General features: G+C 55.8%; 4 protein-coding genes across 4 annotated transcripts; 2 read left to right on the forward strand and 2 right to left on the reverse strand.

The window, feature by feature from the left end:
* Positions 1-651: 651 nt before the first annotated feature.
* GMORB2_2693 (protein transport protein DSL1/ZW10) lies at positions 652-3552 on the reverse strand (the record flags this gene model as incomplete). The annotated part of the gene is made up of 5 exons (XM_035464671.1): positions 652-1402; positions 1482-2664; positions 2730-2909; positions 3004-3322; positions 3403-3552. The coding sequence occupies 5 exons, from the start codon at positions 3550-3552 to the stop codon at positions 652-654; spliced, it is 2583 nt and encodes an 860-aa protein (XP_035319341.1).
* A 1792-nt stretch (positions 3553-5344) lies between these two features.
* On the forward strand, positions 5345-8587 carry GMORB2_2694 (Zn-dependent peptidase, M16 (insulinase) family; the record flags this gene model as incomplete). The annotated part of the gene is made up of 2 exons (XM_035464672.1): positions 5345-8281; positions 8396-8587. The coding sequence occupies 2 exons, from the start codon at positions 5345-5347 to the stop codon at positions 8585-8587; spliced, it is 3129 nt and encodes a 1042-aa protein (XP_035319342.1).
* Positions 8588-8806: 219 nt separating this feature from the next.
* On the reverse strand, positions 8807-12537 carry GMORB2_2695 (STE24 endopeptidase; the record flags this gene model as incomplete). The annotated part of the gene is made up of 6 exons (XM_035464673.1): positions 8807-10158; positions 10813-11284; positions 11376-11619; positions 11702-11850; positions 11934-12205; positions 12312-12537. The coding sequence occupies 6 exons, from the start codon at positions 12535-12537 to the stop codon at positions 8807-8809; spliced, it is 2715 nt and encodes a 904-aa protein (XP_035319343.1).
* A 949-nt stretch (positions 12538-13486) lies between these two features.
* GMORB2_2696 (uncharacterized protein) lies at positions 13487-16564 on the forward strand (the record flags this gene model as incomplete). Its single annotated transcript, XM_035464674.1, has 2 exons — positions 13487-13773; positions 13849-16564. The coding sequence occupies 2 exons, from the start codon at positions 13487-13489 to the stop codon at positions 16562-16564; spliced, it is 3003 nt and encodes a 1000-aa protein (XP_035319344.1).
* Between the last annotated feature and the right edge of the window lie 1953 nt (positions 16565-18517).

An 18517-nucleotide genomic window follows, 5' to 3' on the forward strand; every position in this document is an offset into this window, starting at 1 on the left:
TTTTCATGCAAGTCATACGCTGCTTTGACGTGGAACTCCTTCACTCGTACGGAGTATCTTTTGTATGTCCTTTAAATAGTAACGACGATAAAAAATAATAATAATACCGTAGTAATCTTCAAACATTGCTTGCTTGCTTTAACATGGACTCTCACCGATCACTCCGTACATGTATATACTTCTTCCCATGTCCTTCTTACTGGCAGATTTCTCACTACTAGCAGTTCTATTCTCCAATACTACCGTCTCATCAATGTTCCGTACATCTCATGGTATTCCCGACTTTCTCCTTCCGTGATCGCGCGCCAGGAACGTGAAACAGTTGCTTGGTCTTGGCTGGAAGGAGAACATGACTCTGCATTCAGCCGACACTGCCAAGCAGAAGCACAGGACAAGGGCAGAGGACAAGGACATACTCGGGAGAATAAGAAAGGGCTCAACTTTTGCGTCCTGCCAGGGTCCGATTCGATCTGATGGCACCATCATGTACCATGGTACTCGCTGAAAAGTTACCCTACGATCCGATCTGACCTGGTAGAATCTCAGCTACTCTCGCAAGCAATTTTTCCGTCATCAATGTCATCATCCTCCCTCCGTAGCTGTCCACCTTGCTGTGCTCGTATGCCGTCCATCATCATGTTGACCACCGTCCTATGCCAACGGGTTGGGCCTCGCCTGAATCTCCCGAATCGCCTCCCTCGTCCTGGAATTGTTCTCAAAGCTCGCCTCGATCAGGTCCGTCACCTCGTTCACCGTAAAGTACAGACTCAGCTCGCTGTCCAGCCACAGGAACTTCACCTCGTTGAGGTTGCTCTGCAGCACTTCGCTGAGATACTTGAGCCGAAGCCAGTTGGGCGCGTACTGCGCCGTCGCGGGCATCTCGTCGCCTTCTGCCGCCGTCGCCGCTCCCGTCCCCGCGCCGGCACCCGACAGCTTGCTCGGCAGGAAAAGGTCGTCCAGCTCCGTGGCCGCAGCCATGACTTTGGCTATGCTGTAGGCCTCGTCCTGTCCGATCGACGACATCTCGAGCACGTCCGTGATGAGCTTCATCGCCAGCGCGTCGGCCAGAGATCCCACCGCCTGCGACCAGACTGACCGCGCAAGGATGGGCTCCCACGTCGCTGCCATGGTCCGCACCCGCGCCGTGCCTGACTCGATGGCCGACTCCCACTCGTCCTGCCCTGCTAGGCCCTGCGATCCGCCGACGAGGTCCCGTAGGACCGTCTTCTGCACGTTCATCTCGTCGGTGTAGCTGCGGTTGGCGAAGCTCTGCAGGCTCTTCGCGTCTGCCTCCAGCCGGAGCATGCCCTTGACCGGGGGCGTCACGTCGCTCCGCTGCCTCCACTCTTCCGACAAGGTCGATAGCCTCTCGGCCAGGTACATGGCATCGTTGTAGAGGAACCTGTTTCGGATCAGCATGCCGTGTTTCCCGACGGCGAGTACCAGCTATGCAGAGGGGAGGGGGCGTGGAAACAGCTCACATGTTACCGCCTCCGTCGAGGGAATAGTAATGAGGCGAGATGGCTCGGAACAATGCCAGCGCAGAAGTCGGGAGATCAAACAATCCCGGCGCCATGGACGAGACGTGCGCAAACTCGTCCCCTCCCTTGGCTAACCGTGCCCCGTCGTCGAGTATGGAAGAGATGAGATCCAACACGGGGTCGGGCATAGACGAGATGTGGTAAGTCTCCTTGAGAATGAGCTCTCGTGTGCTCTGTGCTGCGGCTGCGGTGGCAGTCGACTTCGGCTTGGTCGACTTCCCAGCATCGGTAGCAGCCGGAGCCGAAGCGGGTTCCTGCGTCCCGATGTCGTCGCCCCAGCCCCACGCGTCGGCGCTCTCGTCTTCATCGTCGTCGGCCTTGCCGGATGGCGGCTTCGTCTCGCCCGCTGCCTCTTCCTCCTCCCACCCCCAAGCATCGGTACCGTCATCCTCGGGCTGGGCACCGGCAGCCTTGCCATTGGACTCGACAGACACATCCGCTTCACCATCTTCGTCCCATGCCTCTCCCCAGTCGTCCCCCCAGTCATTCGTGTCGGCAGCGGCTCCCGCGCCGGATGTGGCCAGCTCTTTACCCTCAGGCAGGGAAACCATCTGCTTCTCGATCTTCTCGACCGGTCTCGATTTTCCGATGCCGTTGGCCAGCCTTGTGCGGATCGTATCGAGGGCCGTCTCCCTGCACTTGTTGAGCCATACCGTCGGCGCATTCTCGACCCAGTCCTGCAACTCCTCGAATCCAGTGTACCCGTGCTGCTCTAGGCTTGCGCAGAACTGCTTCGAGTCCTCCATCGTTTCCTCGAACCCGGCCATGTTCTCCAGCGACGTCGGCACGGCGGGGCTCAACCAATCTCGTATCAGCCGCGGTACCACGTCGGCCATCATGTAGCCGCACAGGGGGGGGATGAGGTCTGACGGCAGCTTGGCGGCCAGGAGGGCCAGCATCTTCTCCAGGTCTGCCAGCAGCGACCGTATGGACCCGTCCGCTCGGCCATCCAGCCCTATTGCGTCGCCCGATGTCTGGAACTTGGGCAAGGACTTGGCCTTTGCGTCCATCCTAGGCGTGACAATGGCCGCGTCGATGTTTCTCCAGAGCTGCTCCATGCGCTCGTCAACCTCCTTGTAAGCCTTGAATCCGATGACGGCATCTGCCAGCGTCATTTGGTCGTCTACCTTGCAGTCAGCTTCTGTCCGCCGTCGCATTGTAGATATCCAGTGCGGGAATGTAGCTTACCCCCAGCAGCGTCGTGGATAGCCACCTGGCCGGCACCCATGTCCACCTCGATAAGGTCCTTCCATAGTCGGTCAAAAACTGCATGTACATCAGACTTGAGCTCAAAGGAACGGATGTCTAGCAAGCGCATGACACGGCACGACTTGCTGACTCCCAGGTGATCGATGGCATCCCAGGATTCTATCCAGAGTCAGCACGTGGGTCACGAGGATAAGAACATGCATGTGCCTCTCCAAGCATCAGAGGTCGCTGCCTGCATTAGCGTAGCACTCACTCTCCAAAAGACGCAACGAGTCGAGGATGCGGTGCTCCTTGCTCGCAGTCTCTACACTGTCAAGAAGACCATTGACGTGGTGTATGCCCTTGATCACGCCATGTAGCTGCTGGCTGTACTGGGCCTCTCGCGCGAGAAACTCGGCCCTTTCCTCCGCAGCCTGAATAGCTTCCCCCGACGTCTCGGGGGCCTCAGACTGGCGGATAATGTCGTTGGCAATGGCTTTGGAGCGTATTATATCATCCTGCAGACTCTTTGCATTCCTCTCCCACGAGCTGACCTCGCCTCTCGTCTCCTCGTTTATGGCATGGATCTCGGCCTGAGGAGGGGAAGAGCAGTCAGACAAAAAGTATGTGTGAGCCGATGTACGTGCTTGGATGGGCATGTGTGCGGCCCTACCTCGAGCTTCGCTCTGGATTCGTCGAGAGATGCGATTGCTGGGGCAAGGTCGGTCTGGGATATGGGCGGAAGAGCGGTTATATCGTCCGGGAACTGGCCGTCGAGGGCGAATGCCACGATGGCGTGGCTAAGGTGCTTGGCGTCGGCCATGTTGGTGTGTGTGTATGTGTGTGTGTGTGTGTGTGTGTGTGTGGGCAGGGATGCAAGCATCCGTTCGGATTCGGGACGGTGAGGGCGCTTCCGGACAGGTTTCCGGATGACTCTATAAGTTATCGCATGTTCTGGCGGGGAAAGAGGTCCGAGGCCGTTGAGGAAGAATGCTGTTGGGTGACAATCGAGAGACGGTATTAGAGAGAAATAGCTTCAGATGCTGGTTTGAGGCAGAGGTGCCAGCTGGCGATAGAGTGGATCTCGAATAGATAGATCCGACCAATGGAAAGGGGCGGTTATTGATGCTGTGCGGGCAGGTGCAGATGTTTGCTTCTGGGGAAGGAACGACTGAATATTTCCTTTTCTTTTCCTCTGCTTCCTTTTCCTCTCTCTCTCTCTTTCTTCTCTTTCTTTCTTTTCTTTTCCTTCTCTTTTTTCCTTCTCTTTTTCCTTCATCTCTTTTTCCTTCTTCTCTTTCATCTCCTTCTCTTTCTAACCTTTTCCCTTTCTAACTTCTTCATTTTCCCCTTCATCTGACGCATCCGAAACTCTTCTCCGTTCACTGAGATGGATATCAATTATATTACATGTAATATCATTCTCTCGTAAAGCACTAGTAGCAAGAGATGTAATACTCTGTCTTCATGCTGGTCCGAGAACCCCCCCCCCTCCCCCCCCCCGTGTACATGTATTCAAGGCTCTAGATGCATTGTCTTCAATTGACGCAAGCTATTGTTCTACTTCTCGGTATACTCTAATCTGTACTAGTAGTATATATATGTAAGACTCCCCTTCCCCAGCTGCCTGAACAAGACTGTGAGTGAAATAGATTCCATCTCTACCTTGTAACTAGCATTTCTTGTATCTCTATCCTCTGCTCTCTCTGAATCACTCTCACTCCTCTTCTGCTGACTGACAGTGACGACAAGCTCTTACCACACTATAAGCGCGGGGCAGAAGTACGTACCCTTTTTTTTTTTCTTAGAGGCACTTCCCAATCCATCCATCTCTCCTCTACTCTTACTTCAACCCTTTATCCGTTTCTCATCAACATCTCGCACTCCTGTCGGAATATAAACGCCACAATCAGGCAAATTCTGTGGAGATATCCGCAACGCACTTTCTTCGCGGTAAGTTCGGACTCTGTTCTCCGTCTCTCTGTGTCTTGTTTTGTCTTCCTTCTTTCGAGTGCTATTCATTGCTCGTCAGCTTCTCTTTGCTGCCCCGCCATCGTCAAAACTTCTCTCTGTCTCTGGCATGGTCATGTCAGCGGGGTCGACCATCCTGCTTGCAACCCCCCAAACCCCATCCCAGAACCGAGTACTTCGTCTCCAAGATAATTCTCCAAAGTGCCCCCAAGAGTTCCCTCAAGAGAGCTATCAGGAGACAGGGTGATGGACAGAATCCTCGCCGTATTGGCCGTCTATCTTGGCCTGATTCTGAATCGTCATTTTGACATATATGACCGTGTGAGGCGTATCCCATGCCGCACTATCAATGACTTGATCATCTTTGTCGTGGCCCTCGTTGCCCTCGTTGTCCTCGTTGTCCTCGTTGTCCTGGTGGCCCTTGTTCTATTCGTTGCCTTTGTCGTCTTCATCGCCCGTCTTAGCCGTCGTCTTCATCGTTGCCGCGGGCCACTACTCGACACGCTGCTCTATTCTCTCTGGTTTTCCCCATGGGGAACTCATCTGTTACTGACATGTTCCGGCTGTGCTTTTTTTCTGATATATTCTTCCAGGTGCCTCTACTGACAGCTTGTCGTCAGCTTCCTCCCCTTCCAAGGGCCATCATGCCTTCTGCCAAGCCTGGCTTCCGCCAGGTCCAGAGCTTCAAGACAGACTATGCGCCCTGCACCATCACTCAGTATGTCTCCGAGCGTAGCGGCATGCAGGTCGTTGTCGCCGACCGCAAGGGTCCCAAGATCAACGGCTACTTCACCCTAGCTACCGAGATCTTCGACGACTCTGGCGCTCCTCATACTCTGGAGCACCTTGTCTTCATGGGATCCAAGAACCATCCCTACAAGGGTCTCCTAGATAAGCTCGCCTCGAGGGCCTACTCGAGCACAAACGCCTGGACAGCTACCGATCATACTGCTTACACCCTCGATACGGCTGGTTGGGATGGTTTCGCCCAGGTCTTGCCCCTCTACCTCGAGCACATTGTCCTTCCCACCATCACCGACGAGGGCATCGTCACCGAGGTCTGGCATGTCGACGGCGAGGGTAAAGATGCCGGTGTCGTCTACTCGGAGATGCAGGCCGTCCAGTTCCAGAGCGCAGAGATCATGGACCTCAAGGCTCGCCGCATCCTCTACCCCGAGAACGTCGGCTTCCGCTACGAGACTGGTGGCATGACCGAGGCCCTCCGCACCCTCAGCCCGGATCGTATCCGCCAGTTTCACCGTGACATGTATCAGCCCCGGAATTTGTGCCTCATCATTGTCGGAGAGGCCGACCAGGAGCACCTTCTCAAGATCCTCGACGAGTTTGAAGAGAGTATCAAGGATGATATACCCCCACTGGATGCACCCTTCAAGAGGCCCTGGATCGACTCCGCCCAGCCCCCGGCTCTCAAGGAGACCATCCTCACCACTTCTGAGTTCCCTGAGGAGGACGAGTCAGTGGGCGAGATCCTCGTCGGCTTCTTTGGCCCTGACTGCGCTGACATGATTGCCTCGACGGCCCTGAGCGTCCTGCTGACCTACCTCTGCGGTTCTTCCGTGTCCATTCTCGAGAACGTCATGGTTGAGCGTGAGGAGCTGGCCAGTTCCGTCTCGTACTGGTGGGACTCGCGCCCCAACAGCGTCATCTGGCTGCAGCCGACCGGTGTTGCCACCGAGAAGCTCGACTTTGTCGAAAAGCGCCTCTTTGAGCTCCTCAAGGAGGTCGCGTCCAAGCCACTGGACATGAAGTACATGAGTGAGTGCATCCAGCGTGAAAAGCGCAGGGTCAACTTCCACGCCGAGGTCTCCGAGTCATTCTACGCCACCAACATCATAACCGACTACCTCTTCGGCAAGAGGGATGGATCGACTCTGAGGGAGCTCCAGTCCCTGGACGAGTACGGCGCACTGGAGAAGTGGACTGACGAGGAGTGGCGTGCGTTCCTGTCCAAATGGATGGCCGACGCCCACCACGTGTCCATCCTCGGTAAGCCATCTCTCGAGCTGGCTACCAAGCTCAAGAACGACGAGGAAGCACGCATCGCTAAGCGTAAGGAGGAGCTGGGGAAGGAAGGCCTCCAGAAGCTTGGAGAGAGGCTGGAGAAGGCCAAGAAGAAGAACGACGAGGCTATCCCTGCCTCTGTGCTTGACCGCTGGAGTGTCCCCGGCACCGAGTCCATCCACTTCATTGAATCAGACACGGCCCGTGCCGGCCACGCCAAGTCCCTCGGTCCTGGAGGCGGCGCTGCTCAGAGCTTCCTCGACGCCGCGCCCACCGGCAAGCTGCCCCTTTTCCTGCAGTTTGAGGACGTGCCGAGCAACTTTGTGCACATCACGGTGCACATTGGAACCTCGAACGTACCTGTGGAGCTGAAGCCCCTGATGCCCATCCTTAACGACAACTTCTTCAACACGCACATCAAGCGGGACGGCGAGACGGTCAACTTTGAACAGGTTGTCATGGAGCTGGAGCGCGACACGGTCAGCTACGGCCTCAGCTCGGCCCGCCAATTGGGGGACCAAGATGGCATCATGCTCAGCATGTCGGTCGAGCCAGGAAAGTACGAGGCGGCCATCAAGTGGATCCGGACCATGGCATTTGACGCCATATTCGACCCCAAGCGGCTCAAGGCAGCCATCACCAAAGAGCTGGCCGACATTCCTGAGTCAAAGCGCGACGGTCGCGCCATGTCTGGTGAGATTGACGCGGCCATCCACCTCGAGCGCAGCACCATGTCGATTGCTCGCCGGACGCTCGTCAAGGCTGTGTATCTCAAGCGCCTCAAGAAGCTTCTAGAGAAGGAGCCTGATACGGTGGTTGGATGGTTTGAGAAGCTGCGCCTGTCGCTCTTCACCTTTGAGAACATGCGCTTCCTGGTGACTGCGCGTCTCGAGACCCTCCCCTCCCCGCTCGAGTCGTGGGACATTCTGTCCGAGGTGCTCACTCCCAAGGACACCATGGTACCCATCGTCAAGCCGTCCAGCCTCCTCAACGACGAGGGCAAGAATCCCGGATCCGTCGGCGTGACCATTGTTCCCATGACGGCCCTAGACAGCTCTTTCAGCGTGAGCACGGCCCCGGGTCTCTTCTCCTTCGCCGACCCCCGCCTCCCCGCCGTCATGGTGGCGATCGGCTACCTCGAGACAGTCGAAGGCCCGCTGTGGAACGCCGTCCGCGGCGCGGGGTACGCCTACGGGTCTTTCTTCTCGCGCAACGTCGAGTCGGGAATGCTCTCGTACCGCGTGTACCGCTCACCGGACGTCTTCAAGGCCATTGCCGCCTCGCGCGACGCCATCCGCAAGATTGCCACCGGCGAGGTCGACGTGGACAGGCACCTCCTCGAGGGCACAATGAGCCAGATCGTCACCACGTTTGCCGAGGAGCAGTCCACCATGCCCAGTGCCGCGCAGCAGAACTTTGTGCAGGCCGTCATCCGTGATCTGCCGCGCGACTGGAGCAAGGAAATCATGAGCAGGGTCAGGAACGTGACGATTGACGAGATGAAGGCTGTCATGTCCGATTTGATCCTCGCCTGCTTTGAGCCGGGGAAGAGTAATGTTGTCATTACATGTGCCAAGTTGATGCAAGAGGTGGAGTTCCCTCTTTTATCTCCTTCTTTTCCACTCATTTGTCTGGTAACTCCCATTGATCAAAGCACTAACCATCTACCACAGAGCCTCGAAACCGGATTCAAGAGCCAGGGATACAAGGTGCAGACCCACGAGCTCAGCCACTTCCACGACGATTACGGTCTCAAGGTTGGAGAGGATGATGAGGAAGACGACGACGACGACGACGACGATGATGGAGAGGAAGGTGAAGAGGGCGATTATACGGATGACAGTGATGAGTCGGAGGAGGATTAGACTTGCTATTCAACGAGACATACGATAGAAGCATGGTATCTTTTTTGTGTTTCTATTTTATTCTGTTTTTATTTCATTGGTGGACCATCTGACCTTTGTTAATATACAAGGCATGCATGATACAAGGCCGATTGCATCTTGCTGGACACTTTCTTTCGTCTATCGGATACACAAAACAAAATCCCGCCCCTCCCCTCTCTATACATCCAATGACAGCACCTACAGCCCATCCCTTCCAGAAGCCTTGACAACAGTGCCGTCATCATCAACAACGGCAGGCTGAGCAGGGCCAACCTTCTCGTCACCCTTCCAGCCGAGAGCCTTGAGACGCTCGGTAAGATGGGGGTGAGAGAAGTGGTAGCTAGCGTAGATGGGGTCGGCGTCTAGGCTGCTGAGGTTCTGGGTGTGCAGCTTGAGCAGGGACCTGGCCAGGTCGGTCTGGTAGCCGAGGTCCATGGCGAACTTGTCGGCCTGGAACTCGTAACGGCGGGTGACGATGTTCATGAGCAGCTTGACGACCATGTCGAGGGGGGCGAGGGCGTCGTTGAAGAGCAGAAATCCGATGATGATGGGCCTCTGGGCGACGAAGCCGAAGGCCGAGTACAGGGAGCGGTTGTCGATGAAGGCGGAGAAGAGGGCGAAGATGTAGAGCAGGTGGACCTGGGTGATGGCCATTAGGCGGGTAGTGTGGCCGAGCTTCCAGTGGCCGAGCTCGTGGCCGAGCACGGCCCTGACCTCATCGGGCTCGTTGCCGTCGATGAGGGTGTCGTAGAGGACGATGTGCTTCTTCCAGGGCAGGCCGAAGAAGTAGGCGTTCGAGTGGGCGGAGCGGCGGGAGCCGTCGATGACGAAGAGTTCGTGGAGGGGGAAGTCGAGGCTGGCGGCGAGGGTCTCGACCTTGGACTTGAGCTCGCCCTCGGGCAGGGGCGACAGCTTGTTGAACAGCGGTAGGATGAAGGTGGGGTAGGCAGCCGTCATGAAGATCTGCAGCCCGGCCGAGAAAGCCCAGAGGTAGAAGAAGAAGGACGTGCCCGTCTTCTGGATGATCTTGAGGAAGCCGGCGAGGATGGGTGGCATGAGGACCGACGTGACGGCGTTGCCCTTGACCATGTCGACCAAGAACAGGCGTGGGCTGGACTTGTTGAACCCGTACCGCTGCTCTAGCACGAAGGTGTGGTAGTACTTGCTGGGGAGACCGAGGACCTGCTGCACGAGCATGAGACCGAAGACGAAGGCGATCGAGTGGCTGATCTCGCCCGTGAACCGGGCCGGCGCCCACCGGAGCAGCAAGTCACCAGTGAACGACCACAGCTTGGGCAGCACGTCGAAGTGGATGAAGGCCAGATTCTGCACCTGGTCCCACAGACCGTCCACCAGGCTGAAGCGCGCCTTGGCCCGCCCGTATTCCTGCGACTCGGTGAATTTCGTCTCACTGATCTCCTTTGATAGCACGGCCGGAGGGGAGCTTCGCTGCAGAACCGAGTATTGCCGCAGCGTCAGGAACGACTCGAACGCATAGTGCCCTATTGAGAAGCCCATGATCAGTCGTTTCCACGGGAAGAGGGGACGGTCTAAGAACCGTGCGAGCCGCTGTGGTCTATTGTCAGTCGCGTCTTCTTCTTTTTCTTCTTCTTCTCACCCTACTCCTCCTTTCTTTCGCTTTTCAGCACGTTCAAATAAATGGTACTCACTTGAAGAAAGTCCATGGCTGTTTGACGGATGGACTGGTTGGGGGGTTGTTAGTGTTGATGTTGGTGTTTGCAAAGACGGGACGCGTTGCGCCTTGGGGGAGAAGACGGGAGCCAAAAGTGTCCAAGTGTTCAGATGTGGGGGGGGTGCTGCTATTACGTAGTGCGAATACGAGTTATCCACCATTAAGTCATCACCGTCATATCAGAGTTGACAATCACCATGCATGATTTTGGACTTGTTCTTCACGATTAGGATATAGTCTTGGATCTTTGAATTATTTGCTTTATGTTTTTTTTTGCAATGCTCAATGCTTGATACCAAGTGAGGAAAGATATCACCACCACCACTACTACTACTAATGGCATATCCCCAGAGGTTCCCGGAGGGATACAGAAAGAGAGAGCGAAAAGCACAGCAGACAGCTGAATGATAGGACGATGGTATGCATGGTTGAATACCTGACTAATGTCCATTGACTTTGGTCTGAGGCTGCTGATGTGGCGGGCGTTCCGGTCCGTACCTTACGCGCGCACTCTGCTCCGACGGCTGCGGATCCTCCTCGGTGTCCTCGTCCTCGTCATCAAACTCGCTTAGTTCCTCCTCCTCTTCCTCATCCTCCTCCTCCTCCTCCTCCTCATCCGAGTACTCGCTCTCATCAGCATGAGTGGCAGCACCAGCGGTCGGAACATCTGAAGCACCAGCACCACCACCAGACTGTTGCTGTTGCTGGCCCTCGATAACGGCGGGAGGCACAGATCTACCCTGCTGTTGCATGCCCTGGATGATGCTCATCAGCTTGCTCATCTTCTTCTCGCCCGCCTCAAACTTCTTCTTGAACTCTTGGCGCTCCTCGGCCATGCGGAGGATGTTGGCCGCCGTAGCCTCCTTTTGCCTCTTGAGCCCCTCGTTCTCCTTTTCCAGTCGCTTGCCCTTCTTGGACATGTCTTCCATTTCCTTGCGGAACGAGAGGAATAGGTCATTGCTATTGTTCAGAGTGTCTTCCACCTAGATCGAGAGTTTAGTCGTTGATCCATCGGTCCATGAGTCTATTGATCCCTCATAGTAGTCGGACATCGGACATGTAGCTACTGCTCACCTGCTTGAACTTGTCGACATAGACATTGAGCTGGTTTCTCAGCTCCGTCTCCGTCTTGGTAAAGGCTTGCACCTGCGCCTGGAGCTGACGCGCCTTGGCGCTCTCCGTCTCGGCGCCCTTCTTCTCTCGTTCGTACCGTGCCATGTGGTACTGCACCTCGAGCTCCTTTGTTCGCATGAGTGAGTGGAAGTGCAGTTCTCGTAGTTCGTACTGATCGATAAATGACTTGAAACGTGATTTGAATCTGTCCCTTGTTAACACCGTCAAACTCCCGTCTTGTCAGTCCCCCACGGTAGCGGCGGGAGAGATGGGGGAAAAGCACTCACAACTCCTCCATCGTCATATCCACAACCAACTTCTTGGGTGTGTCCTTGTCTTCCTGATAGCCTTCCAGCTTAGATAGTACCGTCGCATACTTCTCATCCCAGGCCATGTGGTTGCGCTTCTGCGCCGTCTGGAGTTCCTTATTCTCATTCTGTAGAAGCCCGGCATTCATCAGCACGGCTTCGTTCCCTTGATCTTGATCGAGTCTCGTGTCCGCAGCGACACCCCACCAACCTTCATCTTGTTATTATCTCGTTGAAGTTCTCGGCACAGCTTCTCGAGTTTTTCCTTGAGGCCGACCGTCTTGCTGAGCTCGGTCCGGCCACCGTCCCGCTCCTTCTGCAGCGTGTCCCCTCGTCTCTTATTCTTTTGGTTCTCTTTTTCCAGTCGTCGCATGTCGGCCAACAATTCGCTCGAGCGCTTCGTTAAGTAATCGATCTTCTGCATGTTGTCCATCTTGGACACTTGCTGCATGAGATCTCGGTTGGCTCGCTTCACTTCGCGCTCTATAGGTGGAGGGCCAAGTCGAGTTCGGCATACATTAGAAATTGTTCTCCCTCGACCAAGCCGCATTTGGTAATCAGTTGAGAGAGGGACCGGAGGAAAACTCACCAATCTCCATCTCCTGATCTTTCTCTCCCGCTGCGTCCTGCTCGAGCTGGGATATCCTGGCCTGGAGAAGTCGCGAAGCCTCGTCGTTCGATTTGGGCGCAGTCTTTTTGGCCTTTGTCGAGCCTGCTGCGGCCGCCGCTGCGGCCTTCTTGCCGGCTGCGGTGGTGGTGTGTGAGACGTCATCGTGGCCATTAGTCAGGGCGGCCTCCATGTGGCTCGAAGGCATCGCGCCTGATGTTGGGATCCGGATCCGTCGCGAGAACAGTGATCACTGCCAAGGGTGCAAGTTGCATTGAAGAACCAGTCCCGGAGACGTCACACGTTTGGAGCAGATCTGATTTACGGGCTCGATTGCGGGAAGTGGGCTCGAGAACCCTTGAACGTAGTATCGGCAAGGTAATGATGGATCGGTGGCGGCGAGGGTCCCTCGATGGCGTCAAAGTTCGAGCGTTGTTCGAGTCCGTTCTCTTGTCGACGAAGGACTGTCGGTACGGAGAGTCTGTGCGAGGGGAGGAAGAGGAGGGCTTCTATAGACAGGGCGAGGTATGTGTGCAAGTTGAAGTTGTCGAGACTCGAATATAGTGGGACGTGGCTCCGCATACGACCGGGGTTTGCCACGTCTTTTTTTTTTTCTTTTTTTTTTTTTCTTGGGCGTGGTAGAACAAGGCTTTCGATATGGCTGGATTGGGGGAGGCGGGGGGAAAGGGCCGTCAAGGTTGTGGGTGAAGACTTGTTTGGTGGTTTTCTCGGTGATAATAGTGGCTTAACAGGTGGAAAGGAAGGTTCTCTGTTAGTGCACCGGACCAATTGCTACGCAAGCCTGCGCTGTTTGTTTACCCTGCACTAACATTTTTGTCTTCGTCTTTCTCGGAACCACGGAGCTGCCCCGCCGTGGGAACTTGGAATCATGACTAATCGCTTAATCGTGATTACATACATGTACAATTTACTGCTGCCAAGGGCTAAGGCCCAAGGGTCGAGGGTCAAGGGTCCCTGACTCTTTCCTCTTCTTCCCCGACAAGCATCGCGGTAGAAGGGTTGTTGACATCACACTCTCTCCCATCCTCTCCCTTCCTCTATTTCATCTGCGTGCTGATCTTGGAATCATATCAAGATCGTCGCTCTGTTCTTCTTGTTTGATACTGTATTACTAGTTCTCTAATCTTGTCACAGCCATGCTACGAAACGCCGCCAGCGCTGCTCGCAAGGCCGTCACGGATCTGTCGCAGTTCCCCAAGGCCGGCGACAAGCTTCATGGCTTCACCCTCGTCCGCTCTCAGCACATCCCTGAGCTCGAGTTGACGGCCCTGCATCTCCAGCACGACAAGACGGGCGCCGACTACCTGCATATTGCTCGTGAGGACAGCAACAATGTCTTTTCGATTGGCTTCAAGACAAACCCTCCGGATGACACGGGCGTCCCGCACATTCTCGAGCACACCACCCTGTGCGGAAGTGAAAAGTACGCTTCTCTATCGGTCTGGGGAGACAGAAAGAGAGACTGCAGAAACTGACATTGTTTCCCCGGCGGTGACAGATTCCCCATCCGCGACCCTTTCTTCAAGATGCTGCCGCGCACTCTGTCCAACTTCATGAACGCCTTTACCGCATCGGACCACACCTTTTACCCCTTTGCCACGACCAACGAGCAGGATTTCAAGAACCTCATGTCCGTCTACCTCGACTCGACGCTGCACCCCCTGCTAAAGCAGTCTGATTTCACTCAGGAGGGATGGCGAATCGGCCCGGAGAACCCCCTGGCCGAGGACAAGGAGAGCAAGAAGCTCGTCTTCAAGGGTGTTGTCTACAACGAAATGAAGGGGCAGATGTCGGATGCCGGCTACATCTACTACATCCGCTTCCAGGACCACATCTTCCCGGATATCAACAACTCGGGTGGCGACCCGCAGAAGATCACCGACCTCACCTACGAGCAGCTCAGGCGCTTCCATGCCGAGAACTACCATCCCAGCAACGCCAAGGTCTTTACCTACGGTGACTTGCCTCTCGCCGACCATCTCAAGGAGGTTGACGCACGCCTGCGTTCGTTCGACAAGATCGAGGCCGACCGCCAGATTCACGAGCCGGCGCAGCTGGACGGGCCCCGTGAGGTGACGCTGCAGGGGCCCCTGGACCCGCTGGTGGACGCCGATCGACAGTACAAGTCTTCGGTATCGTGGGTGACGGGCGACACGACCGACGTGCTCGAATCGTTCTCCATCTCGCTCCTCTCGACACTCCTGATGGACGGCTACGGGTCTCCGCTGTACCGCGGCCTGATCGAGACGGGTCTGGGTGCCGACTACAGCCCCAACGCCGGCTACGACAGCTCGGCCAAGCGCGGCATCTTTTCCATCGGCCTGACGGGCATGCAGGAGGAGGATGTGCCGAAGCTCAAGGCCAGGATCCAGGAGCTCCTGCGCGAGGCTCGTGACAAGGGCTTCGACAAGACCAAGATTGACGGGTCGCTGCACCAGCTGGAGCTGTCGCTTAAGCACAAGACGGCCAACTTCGGATTTTCGATGCTCAATCGCCTCAAGCCCAAGTGGTTCAACGGCGTGGATCCGTTCGACTCGCTGGCCTGGAGTGAGAACCTGAACCGGTTCAAGGCCAAGCTAGCCGAGGGTGACTACCTGGAGGGCTTGATCGACAGATACCTCCTCAACGATAACACGCTGACGTTCACCATGGCGCCGTCGCCCACGTATGGCGAGGAGCTGGCCAAGGAAGAGGAGGAGCGTCTTGCGTCGCGCATCAAGGCGGCCGTGCAAGAGGCCGGAAGCGAGGAGGCGGCCCATGCCAAGTTTGAGGAGCAGGAGCAGGCGCTCCTGCACGAGCAGAGCAAGACCAACACGGAGGACCTGAGCTGCCTTCCCACCGTCTACGTCAAGGACATCCCTCGCAGGAAAGAGCCGACGATTGTGCGCGACGACGAGGTGGACGGCGTCCCAGTGCAGTGGCACGAGGCGCCGACCAACGGTCTGACGTATTTCCGCGCCATCAAGACGCTGGACAACCTCCCCGACGACCTGCGGGAGCTTATACCCCTGTTCACGGACAGCATCATGCGCCTCGGCACAAAGGACATGACGACGGAGCAGCTCGAGGACCTGATCAAGCTCAAGACGGGCGGTGTATCGATAGGCTACCACTCTACACCGTCGCCGACCGATTTCCAGCAGGCGAGCGAGGGCATCATCTTTACTGGAATGGCGCTGGACCCCAACGTGCCGGCCATGTACGACCTCCTGCACAAGATGGTGCTGGAGACGGACTTTGACAGCCCCGACGCGGCGCTCCGCATCCGCCAGCTGCTGCAGGCGTCGGCCGACGGGCTGGTCAGCGACATCGCGTCGTCAGGCCACCGGTTCGCCATGGGTGCTGCCGAGTCCAACCTCACGCGCAGCGCGTGGCTCAGGCAGCAGGTATCCGGCATGTCGCAGGTCAAGCTGGTGACACAGCTGGCCAACCGGCCCGAATCGGACGGGCTGCAGGACGTGATCTCCAAGCTCAAGCAGATCCAGGCTCTGGCACTGGCGAGCGGCAATATGCGCACGGCCATCACGTGCGGACAGGAGAGCGCCGGCGAGAACGCTGCGTCGCTGCAGCGATGGCTCAGCGGCCTCCCTCGGGGCCAGGCCAACGCTGACGTGGCGACACCCACGCCCCTCCCCAGGGACAGCAAGACCTTCTTCCCGCTGCCCTATCAGGTGTACTACGGCGGGCTGGCGGTGTCGACGACGTCGTACACGTCGGCCGACGGCGCGCCGCTCCAGATCCTCTCGCAGCTCCTCACGCACAAGCACCTGCACCACGAGATCCGCGAAAAGGGTGGAGCCTACGGTGGCGGCGCGTACTCGCGGGCGCTGGACGGCTTGTTCGGTTTCTACTCGTACCGCGACCCCAACCCGCAGAACACGCTGGGCATCATGCGCGGCGCAGGACGGTGGGCGCGCGACCGCGAGTGGTCGGACCGCGACATCGAGGAGGCCAAGATATCGGTGTTCCAAGGCGTCGACGCGCCCAAATCTGTCAACCAAGAGGGCATGTCGCGCTTCACGTCTGGCGTGACGGATAGGATGCAGCAGATCCGCCGCGAGCAGCTGCTCGACGTCACGAGGGACCAGGTCAGGGAGGCGGCGCAGAAGTATCTCGTCGACGCGACGGATGCCCGCACGGCTTTCCTGGGCGAGAAGGCTGGTTGGGTTGACGGATCGTGGGTGGTGCGCGACATGGATATCAAGGGGGAATGATGAGAATCTCTGTATGACCATGCGGATCTGTACCTCTACTGATATATTGTATAATAGTCTACCTCTACTCATAGAGAAGAATATTCCTACTCGAGTGATGCTGCACGTTCTCCTTGCTTGACGTGCACATGACGACGCGTTCAGATACGATACATCTTCCTGTCTAATCAATGACATCAAGATCACAGAGCAACGCAAGAATAAAGATGCTTTCCGCGTCCCGTTTCCCTTCCCTCCAGCATCATCATCCCTTTCCCTTCTTTCCTCTTGTCACTTCTTCACCCTCTTTCTTCCCTCTCCCCCCCTTTTTTTTCTTGCCCTTTCGTCTTGTCATTCTTCCGCTTCTCGTTTTCTTCTCCCCTTCTCTTTTGGGAGTCTCTTGTTCTAACATTCGCCTGGCTGAGGAGCTACCAATTGCATCAAGCTGGCGGTGTGTGAATATCGGGGCTTCAAGTGGGGGGGGGGGGGACTGGTGGTCTTGGGGGTTTTGCCAGAAAACAGGCTCACTCTCTCAGAACCGGGATTCCTTGAGCCTTGGGTTACCGGACTAAAGAGTCGAGGACATGAGAGTTGCAGGCTACGTGCGGAGTGTACGGATAGAAGAGGATGGAGTACGAGTTGACGAGTTGACGAGTTGACGAGTTGAGAGGGGGGGGGGAGGGGGAAGATGAGTGGGTACGACCGCTGTAGTACGTCATGATGGGACATGTGGTGCTGAGTGGGCAGTCGGGGCAGTGATGGGATATGATGGGATATATGTATATATATACATGTATATATATCTATGTATATTTACATGTATATGCGTATGCACAAATAGGGAGATATGGGGGAGAGAGAGAGATGGGAATATGAGGGAATTCATATACGAGGAATCCATTGTACATATAGACAGAGATATTTGGATGTTGGATGTGGCTAGATGGGGTAAACTGGTGTGTATGTGTGATTTACATGTAATATGTACGAGCACGTTGCCACTAATCTGCACTCGGTGCAGTACTAGTTACCATCACCACTCACCACTTGGCACTTGTGCAGCAGAAGCATCGACGATGCGAATTGCGGTCTGAGCGCATGAAGAGATCAAAGATAATATGTACCGTACACTTGGTTGACGTCAGAATCTGTGGCGTAAGACGAGGTACTAGTACCGGGTAAGGCAGACCACTGGGATTCGTGGTTTGTAATACCTGCGCATCCATGCAATGCAGCACGCTGTACAGGACGCTACAGTGGGTAGTAGCGAGCGTCGCAGGTGGTGACTGCTATCGGTGATTCGCCTAGCAGTGGCCGTAGGTAGGTAATGTGATTGTAGTGGACAGGGTGAGCCTTGACGGCCACTGAGTTCAACGTCGATTTGTCGGGTAAGCAGAGGAATAATACAAGCCAGCATCTATCTAAATGTACCTACAGCCACAGGCGTTGGGCTGCAGCCTATAAGCTGTAGAGGAACAAATTTGCACCTGTACCTGCGGATAAAATATGGGACGATGTACCGAGACTGACCAATCACACCCACAATCTTTTTTTTTTTTTCGTCCATCGCTCTTGCCCCCCCCCCCCCTCAAAAAACTTGCTGTGTGTGTGTGTGTGTGTGTGTGAAAAAATTCCCCTCCGCCTCCAAATTCGGACAACCCACCTAGCACAATAAAAGCTACGCGGCCCCCCATCTTTCTTCCACATTCTCTTTCATAACCTCCCGCGCACAATTTTTTTTTTGCCTCGTTCTTGCTACATCTCCCGTGTGTTGCATCATTTGTGAAAACCTCGGCTCGTCTGCTCTATCTTTCTGGTCCTTTCGTAGTCTCTTCTTGAATCCACCAAGTTCGAGACCCTGAGGCTTTTTTATTTTCTCTGAGATACCAGGTATTGTCAACATTTCTTTATCTTCTCCATCCAGAAACGCCCTCTCACATGACTACGAACTATATTATATGTATGAGTGTCATT

Source organism: Geosmithia morbida (genome assembly GCF_012550715.1).
Source record: "Geosmithia morbida isolate 1262 chromosome Unknown scaffold_14, whole genome shotgun sequence".
Classification (NCBI taxonomy): Eukaryota; Fungi; Ascomycota; class Sordariomycetes; order Hypocreales; family Bionectriaceae; genus Geosmithia; species Geosmithia morbida.